Below are 14,479 nucleotides of genomic sequence, written 5' to 3' on the forward strand. Positions count from 1 at the left end.
ATTTCTCCCAGCAATCTTGATTCCAGCTTGTGCTTCTTCCAGCCCAGTGTTCCTCATGATGTCCTCTGCATATAAGTTAAATAAACAGGGTGACAATATGCGGCCTTGACGTACTCCTTTTCCTATTTGGAACCAGTCTGTTGTTCCATGTCCAGTTCTGACTGTTGCTTCCTGACCTGCATACAGGTTTCTCAAGAGGCAGGTCAGGTGGTCTGGTATTCCCATCTCTTTCAGAATTTTCCACAGTTTATTGTGGTCCACACAGTCAAAGGCTTTGGCATAGTCCATAAAGCAGAAATAGATGTTTTTCTGGATTTCTCTTGCTTTTTCAATGATCCAATGGATGTTGGCAATTTGATCTCTGGTTTTTGCCTTTTCTAAAACCAGCTTGAACATCTGGGAGTTCACGGTTCACATATTGCTGAAGCCTGTCTTGGAGAATTTTGAGCATGACTTTACTAGCGTGTGAGATGAGTACAATTGGTCTAGGCTATAAATGTCAAAGGACTTTAGTCATGACCTTAACATTTGCTTGTTGGGAAACATCCATTCCTGAATCCTGTTGTTTTTAGTAAACAAAATCCCTTTGATTCTCTTATTAGAAGGACCTTCACGTTTTCTAAACCAGAGAGAGAAAGAGAGAGTTTGAGAGAGAGAGCCACTTTCCTGTGGCATCAGTTTCCTGTGATGGTTTCTTACAAGTGAATGAGAAAAACTTTACAAACTCTATTTTTAACAACTTGGGTTTGTGCTGATGAAAATTACTTTCTTTATTACATGTTCTGTGACTCTCCCCCTGCTTGTACATTTAAAATACCATTTAAAGTAATAACATTTATAATTTTCAAAAGACTTTGTTTTTCTAATTTTAAAACTAATACATATTCCATGTAGAATTTTGGAAAAAATCTGAAAAGTCAAAGAAGAAATTACCCATAAATTTACCAGTGGTACATTTTGTTATATGTACTCAGTTTTCAAAAAATACATATGTACATAGATGTATTAATGTATGCATTTACACTATTCATTCTTGTTACATTGGGATTATACTAAATAATATCAGTTTAAAAATGAAGTTACTTAGTGGTTTCCTTGTAGCAGATGTTTCCTCTAAGTGTAGTGACTGTTACTTAAAAAAACTATAAGCTTTAAAATCCAAAGTTTGAGTTATAGGAAATTGGAAATAAGATTTCAAGGAATAATTTTCCTATTATCACAGTCCCTAATACTGCTGGTTTATTGTCATTGATTATTTATGTTAAATTCAGTTAAATAAGTATGTTAAAAGAAATCTAAAGTGGCTTTAAGTGATTAGATAAATCAAAAGAATAATATAATCCTCTTCAAATTAATAAACAGTAAAATGAATATTAAAAATAATAATGCAATAATAATGATGACCATTTATCCCTTGTTTTAAAAGTATGCCAAGCACTTTTCATGTAATCTGATTTTATTCTCACAACTCTGTGAGGCATTATTCTTTTACACTCATTCTACAGATACAGGGACACTAATGGAGAAAGGCGCGGTGACATTCCCAGAGCAACTAGCTCTGCCCTTCTTAAATGGCTTCCACTCTGACCTTGCATGTACTTTCCCTTCCTTCTGTCTGACGTTTATAATGTGCTATTTGAAGGCTCTGTAACCTTCAGGACTATTGGTATTGATGGTGTTCAACCATTCTTCATAGTTGGTTTTCCTGCCTCAGACTGCATTGACACATTTGTTTAGAGCCCAGGGAATTACAAGGGGGAGCCTATATCACGCAAAAAAAACAGTAGGCTTGAGGACCTGCAGTCACCAAGAAAGCACTGAACTTGGGCCACAACCCCTAGGACATGCAGCACAGAGTCCTTGAGGTGCTAGGGAGAGGCTGTTAGACTTATTTTTCATTAGCTTTGTCCTCAAGGATGGTCTGTGGCAGGGGTTGGCAAACTAGCCAAATATGCTTATTTTTTTTGCATTGCCTATGAGCTAAGAATGGTTTTTACATTAAAAAAAAAAACAAAATAAAAATATTTTGCAGCATGTAAAAATTATTTGCAGTTAAAATTTCAATGTCCATTGTTTATTGGGTGCTCATTTGTTACGTATTACCTGTGGCTGCTTATGCGCTAGAATGGCTGAGGTGAACGGTTACAACTAGGACCATGTGACCTGCAAATGCTAAATATTTACCGTATGACCCTTCACAGAGGAAGTTTGTCAATCCCCAGTCTAAGGATTAGGCCAATCCCTTTAAGCAACTTTCTAAGAAATGCAATTATTGACTGTTTTAAATTCCCCAATTCATCACTCGAGAAGTAGCTCCATGTACAGATTTGAACACAACTAATTTTATTCTTTTTTTTTCTCCTCAGTGGAATATTTGGGAATGTCAGGTACAGTTGCTTTAGCCACTATAGGACTAAATTTAGATTCCTTAAGCTTTAAACCGAGGATCAAGTTGATAATTACTAAGTAAGTCTCATATTTTGTACTTGGTATAGGTCTCATAGAAGTTTAGTGCTTAAATGCCTTCACAAAAATAATAAAATTTCTTTTTATAACTTTTCTATCTTTTAATTTTTAATTTTACTGCCAGTCATATTTGAAAAGAACCAATTATTATTGTTACCAATTATTGTTACCAATAATTATTGACATTCCTATTATGAATTGATATTCCTATTATGAATAATGTAATATCAGTGGCTCAGATATCATAGTACTTCTTATAACTCTTTGTTAAAAATTGAATTGTGAGAAGTTTATAAACTACTTTATTCCTTTGTTTTCTACATAACATACCTGAATGACAGTATCATAGTACGGAAAGAGCTGAAAAAGAGAAGTAGCAGAAAGGTGCAATACCAGCAAACTCTAAATCTCACTTTACCTCTGGTGTAATAAGGATATCTGTGGACAGAGTAAAAGCCATTTTTCTGTGTTCTCAGACAAATACATTAGCCATTCTCTGAGCAGCTGTGCTAAATTATAGAATTGTCTCAGAATTATTTCGTACCAAATCATAGTCTAGTGTATAAATTCTCACATTGGATGAAAGCCAGTGTTGAAATGAGAAAAAAAGTCATTGTCCTGAGTTTTCCCATGCAGATTTGTTGCTTTAATATAAAGGACTATTTTTTGTTCTGAAATTATGTCCTTCATAGTTTTTGATGTTTAAAATGTCATTCTATACACTGTGTCTCTTTTGCTGTCTCGTATACAGGGTTAAGCTTACCATCTTTCTAAATTCCACATATATGCGTTAGTATACTGTATTGGTGTTTTTCTTTCTGGCTTACTTCACTCTGTATAATAGGCTCCAGTTTCATCCACCTCATTAGAACAGTCTTTGGGACTCTGTGGGAGAGGGTGAGGGTAGGATGATTTGGGAGAATGTCACTGAAACATGTATATTATCATACGTAAAAGGAATCACCAGTCCAGGTTTGACGCATGATACAGGATGCTCAGGGCTGGTGCACGGGGATGACCCAGAGGGAGGATAAGGGGAGGAGGGAGGTGGGAGGGAGGTGGGAGGGGGGTTCAAGAAGGGGAACACATGTACACCCGGAGCGGATTCATGTCAATGTATGGCAAAACCAACCAATATAATATTGTAAACTAATTCAGTTCAGTTCAGTTCAGTCGCTCAGTCGTGTCCAACTCTTTGCGACCCCATAAATCACAGCACGCCAGGCCTCCCTGTCCATCACCAACTCCCGGAGTTCACTCAAACTCATGTCCATCGAGTCGGTGATGCCATCCAGCCATTTCATTCTCTGTCATCCCCGTCTCCTGCCACCCCCAATCCCTCCCAGCATCAGAGTCTTTTCCAGTGAGTCAACTCGTCGCATAAGGTGGCCAAAGTATTGCAGTTTCAGCTTTAGCATCAGTCCTTCCAATGAACACCCAGGACTGGTCTCCTTTAGGATGGACTGGTTGGATCTCCTTGTAGTCCAAGCGACTCTCAAGAGTCTTCTCCAGCACCACAGTTCAAAAGCATCAATTCTTCGGCGATCAGCTTTCTTCACAGTCCAACTCTCACATCCATACATGACCACGGGAAAAACCATAGCCTTGACTAGAGGGACCTTGGTTGGCAAAGTAATGTCTCTGCTTTTTAATATGCTATCTAGGTTGGTCATAACTTTCCTTCCAAGGAGTAAGCGTCTTTAATTTCCTGGCTGCAGTCAGCATCTGCAGTGATTTTGGAGCCCAAAAAAAATAAAGTCTGATACTGTTTCCACTGTTTCCGCATCTATTTCCCATGAAGTGATGGTACCAGATGCCATGATCTTTGTTTTCTGAATGTTGAGCTTCAAGCCAACTTTTTCACTCTCCTCTTTCTCTTTCATCAAGAGGCCTTTGAGTTCCTCTTCACTTTTTGCCATAAGGGTGGTGTCATTTGCCTATCTGAGGTTACTGATATTTCTCCCAGCAATCTTGATTCCAGCTTGTGCTTCTTCCAGTCCAGCATTCCTCATGATGTACTCTGCGTATAAGTTAAATAAACAGGGTGACAATGTACAACCTTGACATACTCCTTTTCCTATTTGGAACCAGTAATTAGCCTCCAATAAAAAATATAAAAAAAATAAAATGTCATTTCTCTCATGAAATTCCAGTCATGGAATATGGTACTTTAAAAAAAGATTACTTTGCAAACTTTTAAAAAAATGGTCTCTGTAGCTTATTCTAGTCTTATGTATATGTGAATGATGCTTTACTGATTTTCAAAAACCAGAAGCTTAGAAATAACTAGTTCATAGAACATATCCTTTTTGTCTGAATTTTGGACAGTTTTCTGAGCTCAATCATGCTGTCTGTCAGCATCATTATAAATTACTCATTCTATTCATTTAATTGTTTATTCTCTTATATGTTCAATCATGCCTTTCTTATTATCTCCTATGGCCTGGACATTGTATCCTAGGTTTGGGGCTTTGAAAATAAGTCCCTTCTCAGAAGACACTCATTGTTAAATGATGGATGTGTTTATTTAAGAGACTATGAATAAGTATAAGTAATTATATCTTTATTAGGATCTTACTGTGTGTAAAGCATTTATTAAGGTCCTGTGGAGACATTTTAAAAATTATTCTACTCAGTCAGTTATGCCATCATTTCTGAATTTTGATAAAACTAAGCTTTGGGGTTTGAGGTCCCACTGATACTCTTTTCTGCTAGGAGTTCTGAATCAACTGAATTAAGCAACAGGAGTCAGGTAGAGAATTGGACTGTCCGCTTGATTGGAGTAATGGTGTATCAGAGAACATGGTTTCTATCTGCAGCTAAAATGAGGCTTCCTAACACTTCTTTCCCAGTGTAGATTTTGAAGCCTAGCTATAGGGAGATTGGTTTGTGGGACAGACAGATGGTCACCCAGCCTAAGGGGAGGTCTGAATAGAGGGGTTCAAGAAGGGGCAGGACTTGGGATCTGATTGTACAAGTCAGACCTGGCCCAGACCCGGGTGTGATACCACATGGAGCCAGAGCAGCCCCACGCCCTAAGCACTGAATCTTTGGAGGTGGGGCTAGATGTGTAGATTTTTGTTTTTGCTTCTTTTAAGTTTTTTTTTTTTTTTGATGTGGACCATTTTTAAAGTCTTTTTGAATTTGTTACAATGTTGCTTCTGTTTTATGTTTTGGTTTTTTGGCTGCAAGACATGGGTTCTTAGCTCCTAAACCAGAAATCTAGCCCATACCCTCTGCATTAGAAGGAGAAATCCTAACCACTGGAAGGCCAGGGAAGTCACAAGACATGTAGATTTTTGGAAAGCAATTTGAGTGGTTCTAATGTGCTTCTCTGCTTGAGAACCATAGTGTTGTAGATGACTGGCACTGTGGGGACTCAGAGGAGGATTGCGTCCAGCGAGCATGCTGAGAATATTTTTCCTGAAGAGTATGGGATTAGAGTCAGCCTCACAGCATCTTTAGGAATTTGGTAGATGAGAAATCAGACAGAAGAGACCTTCAAGATAAGGGCGTGAGTGTGCCTATATGACCCAGCAATCCCACTGCTGCTGCTGCTGCTAAGTCACTTCAGTCATGTCCGACTCTGTGTGACCCCATAGACGTCAGCCCACCAGGCTCCCCTGCCCCTGGGATTCTCCAGGCAAGAACACTGGAGTGGGATGCCATTTCCTTCTCCAGTGCAATCCCACTACTAGGCATATATTCTGAGGAAATCAAAATTGAAAAAGACATATGTACCCCAATGTTCATTGCAGCACTATTTACAATAGCTAGAACATGGAAGTAACCTAGATGTCCACTGACAGATGAGTGGATAAAGAAGCTGTGGTACATATATACAATGGAATGCTACTCAGCCATAAAAAGGAATGCATTTGAGTAAGTTCTAATGAGCCTATTATACAGTGTTAAGTAAGTCAGAAAAAGAAATATAAATATCATATACTGATGCATATATATGGAATCTAAAAAGATGGTACTGATGTGTTTCTTTTCAGGGTAGCAATGGAGAAACAGACATAGAAAACAGACCTATGGGCCCTGGGGAAGGGGAGGAGGGAGAGGGCAGGATGTATGGAGAGAGTTAACATAGAAATTTAAATTACCATATGTAAAATAGATAACCAATGGGAATTTGCCATATGACTCAGGGAACTCAAACAGGTGCTCTGTGACAATCTAGAAGGGTAGGATGGGGAGGGAGATGGAAGGGAGGTTTGGGAGGGAGGGGACATGGGTGTACCTATGGCTGATTCTTATTGATGTTTGACAGAAAACCACAAAATTCTGTAAAGCAATTATCCTTCAGTTAAAAAAATAAATTAAAAAAAATGATAAGGGTGTAAGTGTACCTGCTCAGTCACTCAGTCATGTCCATCTCTTTGTGACCCCGTGATCTGTAGCCCGCCAGGTTCCTCTGTCCATGGGATTCTCCAGACAAGAATACTGGGACTTTCATGCAAATCACAAAGGGAGAAGTAGTGTAGAGCATGTTGAGGGGATCCAGTCAGCTATTACAAAGTCAAAGTTAACAAGACAGGGGTCTCCTTACAGTAGCCTCAGCTGTGGTTTCAGTCATGGGTCTGACATGGATATGCTGCCAACTTACCTCAGCAAAATCACCACATCAGCGACTTGGTGGGGAGAGGAATCTTTATTTTTCTGCCTCACTCTTACTACTCTGCTGCGAGAGAGGCAACTCACAGATATAGGTGTGATGAGGGTGATGGGAATATGAAATGATGTATTTTAGTTCCAACAAAATACTTTTAATGAAATTCATTAATTTTTATTTAGGTATAGTTTATTTATAATATTTATTAATCTCAACATAATACAATGTAGTGACTCAATATTTTTATAGTTTTTACTCAATTTAGAGTTATTATAAAGCAATGGCTATATTTTCCTGTGCTATATATCTTTGCTGCTTATTTATTTTATACATAGTAGTTTTTTTTAAAATTTATTTATTTTAATTGGAGGCTGATTACTTTACATTATTGTATTGGTTTTGCCATACATTGACATGAATCTGCCCTGGGTGTACATGTGTTCCCCATCTTGAACCCCCCTCCCACCTCCCTCCCCATCCCATCCCTCTGGTTCATCCCAGTGCACTAGCCCGGAGAGAGACACAGATGTATAGAACAGTCTTTTGGACTCTGTGGGAGAGGGCGAGGGTGGGATGATTTGGGAGAATGGCATTGAAACATGTATATTATCATATGTGAAACAAATCGCCAGTCCAGGTTCAATGCATGATACAGGATGCTCGGGGCTGGTGTACATAGTAGTTTTTATCTCTTAATCTCCTACTCCTATCTTGCTCTTCTTTTTCCCCACTGGTAATCACTAGTTTGTTCTCTGTATCTGTGAGTCTGTTTCTGATTCCAACAAAATAGTTTTTAAATGTTGATGGTAGCGGTGATGGAGGCAAAGACCTCTACTAAGACAAGAATGGTAGATATGTGATCGATGCTTTTATGTGAAAAAGAAACTATTAAAAAAAAAGCACATCCCTTAAAGTGTGATTTCCTTTCCATTTATCCTAGGTTTCTGATAATGTTTTCGTGTATATTCCAACATTTAATATACACTTTCTTTGGCATCGTAATTGGATGTGGAAAAGTCATATATTTTCAATTTCACACTGTAGTTTTCACGTTTATCTTATTTGTAACAGTGAATTTTGTAAGGTAAGGATTATAATTTAAAGTTTGCTTACTGGACTCATGTTCTGAAGTCCAGAATTAGAATTGAGAAGTGGGTTATAGCAAAAGGAACTATGGACATGCAGTCAGGAAACCTGTATTGTTGTCAAGGTCCTGACAATAGCTTGCTGTACAACTGAGGGAAAGTCTATTTAATCTTCAAGATTTCATCTGTAAAGAGAGAAGGGGCAGAACAGCAGCATCAACATAACTCATGAGCTTGATAGAGATGCAAATTCATGGGCCCATCCCATTTAACTGATATGAATCTCTGGAGATGAGATGCAGGAAACTGTTTCAAAATGTTAAAGTGTGAGCACCCCAGGAACCAGATTAATGGCTCCTAACATTTTGTTGACTTCATCATCATTTATTATTGTCATAACTATGATAAAGACATTTATTTAACATTAACTATGCACAGTCTGTCACAAGAAAATAAAGTGTGTTTCCATTGTTTCCCCATCTATTTGCCGTGAAATGATGGGACCAGCTGCCATGATCTTTGTTTTTTGAATGTTGAGTTTAAGCCAGGTTTTTCACTCTCCTCTTTCACCTTCATCAAGAGGCTCTTTAGTTCCTCTTTGCTTTATGCTGTAAAGAGACTTATTGAGAAAAATGTTTTGGAGACGGTGAGTCAAACAAAGGCCTGGATGTCATAATCATTGCTAGCATGTGTTAAGTGCGGACCACCCTCTAAACATCATTCTAAGCCCTATGAATGTTACTTCATTTAGTTGAATCTTCATGAAAGTCCTTTGAGGCAATTCAGTGACTATTATTTTTCCATTTTACAGATTAAGAAATTGAGGCTTGAAGAGGTTAAATAACTTGCTTAAGGTTTCATAGTAATAAAAGTCTAAATTTGAACCTAAGTAGACTGACCCCAGAGCCTTTGCTAAACTGCCTTTCTCTTTTTGATATTAGGAAATGACATCAGTTGTTCTATTTCATCTGGACTCAATGGTATTTTAGAGAAAATTTGTTTAGTAAGGCTGAAAATGTTGCTAATTACTTTGCAAAAGACTTAATTTAAATGCAAGGTGGAGGTGCTGTGCTGTGCTAAGTCACTCAGTCATGTCCGACTCTTTGCAACCCCGTGGACTGTAGCACACCAGGCTCCTCTGTCCATGGGGATTCTCCAGGCAAGAATACTAGAATGGGTTGCCATGCCCTCCTCCAGGGGATCTTCCCAACCCAAGGACTGAATCCAGGTCTCCTGCATTGCAGGCAGATTCTTTACTGTCTGAGCCACTGACAAGCTCCTTAGAAGGTCATGGCAGGATTCAGAAATTAGACCAGGGGGACCTGTAGATCATGAAGAGTTTGCCCAAACTAATTATATATATTATAGTTGGCAAATTGTAGATAACAGGAATCCTCTAAATTGTCTTATGAAATTCATAGCTAAGTGACTGATAAGGCAATATCTTTTTTGAAGCTGAAATATATCAATTGTATTTCTGCTGAAATCTCATTTAAGGACATTGAGATACAAGTCTGTTACAGATAGAATCTAAATTTTAGCATAGAGTCCTATAGAAAAATAATCTATAGTGAAAGGAGGCAGGAATTGAAATTATTTCTGTGATTTAGTGTATGATTCTTGGGGTGGCTCAGCTGGTAAAGAATCCGCCTGCAATGCGGGAGACCTGGGTTCAATCCCTGGGTTGGGAAGATCCCCTGGAGAAGGGAATGGCTACCCACTCCTGTATTCTGGCCTGGAGAACTCCAAGGACTGTATATCCATGGGGTTGCAAACAGTTGGACACAACTGAGCGACTTTCACCTTCACTTTCTTGTAGCAGCTCAAAAAAATTTGGTTGAGCTAAATTTATTAAAGTGTCTACAATGATTTTACTTTTTCCTCATGACAGGGCCTCCTGGTCTAATTTCTGAATCCTGTCATGACCTTCCAGGGAGCTTGTCAATGTTATCTGAAGAAGTTTCCCTGCAGGGATTTACTACCAAAATCCTAAACAGCGCACATTAGTATTAATGATAATTTCTTATACTTGTATAGAACTTCTAGCCTTATTTTTCAAGATTTGAGTATTATATGCAAAATTTAGATAGTAGATTTGGTTAGTCCCAGAAAGTTTGAACAATAAACTGGATTGACTTCTCTTTTCTGAAAAAATTTCCATGAAATTTAGTATTTACTACATAGTATCAATCATACCAAAAAAAAAAAAACACAAACAAACCCAAAACACATGAATACATAAGGTGTGATTTAAACTAAATGTTTTTCTTTCAACAGGTTTGTTACTGTTGTGTTAGTGAGCCCTATTCTGATGCATTCAAGTTATGAGTACAACTGGAGGTGGGGAATTGTTATAGCATGGTCTGGAATTAAAGGAGTTTTTAGCTTACTCTTGGCTCCTGAAGTTCATAACCAGGCTGAACAAAGAGTAAAGTCACCACAGCTGGTAAGAAAAATCATATCCCATGATTATTCATATTTACTCATTTTTATTTTGTAGCACTTTTCATAGTACCCAATAATAAAAGCTAACCGTTTAAAAAATTAGATTTGGAGAATGCATTCTTTTAAGTAGAAAGGAACTTATGGAGGAAAGTTTATGTTGACGGTGTGAAAGGGACCAAATATCAAGTAATGGTGATGGCTGTGGGAGTCAGATACATTTGGGATTGAATTTGGGCCCCACCATTCACAGGTTGAGTGATCTTGGGTGAGTTTTTTAGACTTGTGGGACTTCAAGTTGAGGATCGCAATGATGCTTAATAAAACACCTGACAGCTTAATAAACGTTCAATAGGTGTTGTTGAACATACAAATGCTGTTTTTCAAGAGCTGTCAGAAGGTATGAAAAAACCAGTACCCTGTCTAAAGCATTCCAGTTCCTATAGCATCAGAGTAAAAACTGAAATGCTTATTAAATATATTAAGGAAAAAAAGATTTTATAAATGTTTGAATTAAGGATCTAGTTAATATTCAGTTCAGTTCAGTTCAGTCGCTCAGTCGTGTTCAACTCTTTGCAATCCATGGACTGCAGCATGCCAGGATTCCCTGTTCATCTCCAACTCCCGGACTTTACTCAAAGTCATGTCCACTGAGTTGGTGATGCCATCTAACCATCTCATCCTCTGTCATCCATGTCTCCTCCCACCTTCAAACTTTCCCAGCATCAGGGTCTTTTCAGATGAGTCAGTTCTTCACATCAGGTGGCCAAAGTATTGGAGTTCCAGCTTCAGCATCAGCCCTTCCAATGAATATTCAAGACTGATTTCCTTTAGGATGGAGTGGTTGGATCTCCTTGCAGTCCAAGGGACTATCAAGAGTCTTCATCAACACCAGAGTTCAAAAGCATCAATTCTTTGGCACTCAGCTTTCTTTATAGTCCAACTGTCACATCCATACATGACTACTGGAAAAACCAGATCTTTGACTAGTTGGAACTTCGTTGGCAAAGTAATGTCTCTGCTTTTTAATATGTTGTCTACATTGGTCATAACTTTTCTTCCAAGGAGGAAGCATCTTTTAATGTCATGGCTGCAGTCACTATCTGTAGTGATTTTGAATCCCAGAAAAATAAAGTCAGCCACTGTTTCCATCTATTTGCCATGAAGTGATGGGACCAGATGCTATATAATCTTAGTTTTCTGAATGTTGAGCTTCAGGCCAACTTTTTCACTCTCCTCTTTCACTTTCATCAAGAGGCTCTTTAGTTCCTCTTCACTTTCTGCCATAAGTGTGGTGTCATCTGCATATCTGAGGTTATTCATATTTCTCCCAGCAATCTTGATGCCAGCTTCTGCTTCCTCCAGCCCAGTGTTTCTCATGATGTCCTCTGCATATAAGTTAAATAAGCAGGGTGACAATATACAGCCTTGACGTACTCCTTTTCCTATTTGGAACCAGTCTGTTGTTTCTTGTCCAGTTCTAACTGTTGCTTCCTGACCTGCATACAGATTTCTTAAGAGGCAGATCAGGTGGTCTGATATTTCCATCTCTTGAATTTTCCACAGTTTATTGTGATCCACACAGTCAAAGGCTTTGACGTAGTCAGTAAAGCAGAAGGAGATGTCTTTCTGGAACTCTTGCTTTTTCTATGATCCAATGGATGTTGGCAATTTGATCTCTGGTTCCTCTGTCTTTTCTAAATCCAGCTTGAATATCTGGAAGTTCATAGTTCATGTACTGTTGAAGCCTGGATTGGAGAATTTTGAGCATTACTTTACTAGCATGTGAGATGAGTGCAATTGTGCGGTAGTTTGAGCATTCTTTGGCATTGCCTTTCTTTGGGTCTGGAATGAAAACTGACCTTTTCCAGTCCCGTGGCCACTGCTGAGTTTTCCACATTTGCTGACATATTGAATGCAACACTTTCACAGCATCATCTTTTAGGATTTGAAATAGCTCAACTGGAATTCCTTCACCTCCACTAGCTTTGTTCGTAGTGATGCATCCTAAAGCCCACTTGACTTTACACTTCAGGATGTTTGACTCTAGGTGAGTAATCACTCTATTCTGATTATCTGGGTCGTGAAGATCTTTTTTGTACAGTTCTTCTGTGTATTCTTGCCACCTCTTCTTAATATCTTCTGCTTCTGTTAGGTCCCTACCATTTCTGTCCTTTATTGAGCCCATCTTCGCATGAAAAGATGCATGGTATCTTTCCCTTGGTATCCCTCTATCACTTGAAGAGATCTCTAGTCTTTTCTATTCTATTGTTTTCCTCTATTTCTTTGCATTGATCACTGAGGAAGGCTTTCTTATTTCTCCTTGCTATTCTTTGGAACTCTGCATTCAAATTGATATGTCTCTCCTTTTCTCCTCTGCCTTTTACTTCTCTTCACACCTATTTGTAAGGCCTCCTCGGACAACCATTTTGCCTTTCTTTTTCTTAGGGATGGTCTTGATCCCTGCCTCCTGTACAATGTCACGAACCTCCGTCCATAGTTCTTCAGACACTCTATCAGATCTAATCCCTTGAATCTATTTCTCACTTCCATTGTATAATCGTAAGGGATTTGATTTAGGTCATACCTGAATGGTCTAGTGGTTTTCCCCACTTTCTTCAATTTAAGTCTGAATTTGGCAATAAGGAATTCATGATCTGAGCCACAGTCAGCTCCCGGTCTTGTTTTTGCTGACTATATACAGCTTCTCCATCTTTGGCTGCAAAGAATTTAATTAATCTGTTGGCATTGACCATCTGGTGATGTCCATGTATAGTCTTCTCTTGTGCTGTTGGAAGAGGGTGTTTGCTATGACTGGTTCGTTCTCTTGGCAAAGCTCTGTTAGCCTTTACCCTGCTTCATTCCGTATTCCAAGGCCAAATTTGCGTGTTACCCCAGGTGTTTCTTGACTTCCTACTTTGGATTCCAGTCCCATGTCATGAAAAGGACATCTTTTTTGGGTGTTAGTTCTAGAAGGTCTTGTAGGTTCTTCACAGAACTGTTCAACTTCAGCTTCTTCAGCATTATTGGTTGGGGCATAGACTTGGATTACTGTGATGTTGAATGGTTTGCCCTAGAAACGAACAGAGATCATTCTGTTGTTTTTGAGATTGCATCCGAGGACTGCATTTTGAACTCTTTTGTTGAATGTGATGGCTACTCCATTTCTTTTAAGGGATTCTTGCCCACAGTAGTAGATAGAATGGCCATCTGAGTTAAATTCACCTATCCCAGTCCATTTTAGTTCACTGATTCCTCACATGTTGATGTTCACTCTTGCCATCTCCTGTTTGACCACTTCCAACTTGCCTTGGTTCATGGACCTAACAGGTTCTTGTGCAGTATTGCTCTTTACAGCATTGGACTTTATTTCCATCACCAGTCACATCCACAACTGGGTGTTGTTTTTGCTTTGGCTATGTCTCTTCATTCATTATGTCATTTAGGGCTAAATAAAAAATTAATTTCTTAAAAAATTTTGTCCTAGGCTGCATTATCCACAGTGCAAGACAGAACTTGCTTTCCTTTATACTCTCTCTCAAAATCTTTTCCTCATGGGCCACCCAGTGGATTTCTAGGCCAGTGGGAAATCAGGCAGTGGCAGCATATGTGGGATGCCAGGGAAGATCCAGAGAGCCCAGAACATCTGCTGACAGTGTTAGCGTACCTTGGTATTTCTGACAGTACTCTGTGAGCTCGCTGGATAGGTCATAACAAGTTTCTAGAAGTCCCCAGGATACCCCCGCCATTTCCTGGTGAGATGAATCCCAAACCTACTTCTGGGAGGGCGAAAAGCACCTAAATAATGTGAATAAAGAACACTACCCTTCAGGACTTCCCTGGTGATCCAGTGGTTAAGTCTTTACCT

At 38.8% G+C, this 14,479-nt stretch overlaps 1 protein-coding gene across 1 annotated transcript in view; it reads left to right on the top strand.

The window, feature by feature from the left end:
* Positions 1-14,479, top strand: part of SLC9C2 (solute carrier family 9 member C2 (putative)) — a 99,634-nt gene that overhangs the window by 24,029 nt on the left and 61,126 nt on the right. Inside the window, exons 7-9 of the mRNA XM_055418727.2 lie at positions 2,367-2,466; positions 8,025-8,168; positions 10,447-10,615. Of these exons, the coding sequence (XP_055274702.2) occupies positions 2,367-2,466; positions 8,025-8,168; positions 10,447-10,615 (413 nt within the window). The remainder of the gene's footprint in view (positions 1-2,366; positions 2,467-8,024; positions 8,169-10,446; positions 10,616-14,479) is intronic.

This window comes from Moschus berezovskii, chromosome 17, assembly GCF_049115385.1.
Source record: "Moschus berezovskii isolate FMDL1 chromosome 17, NW_MosBer_1.0, whole genome shotgun sequence".
NCBI lineage: Eukaryota > Metazoa > Chordata > Mammalia > Artiodactyla > Moschidae > Moschus > Moschus berezovskii.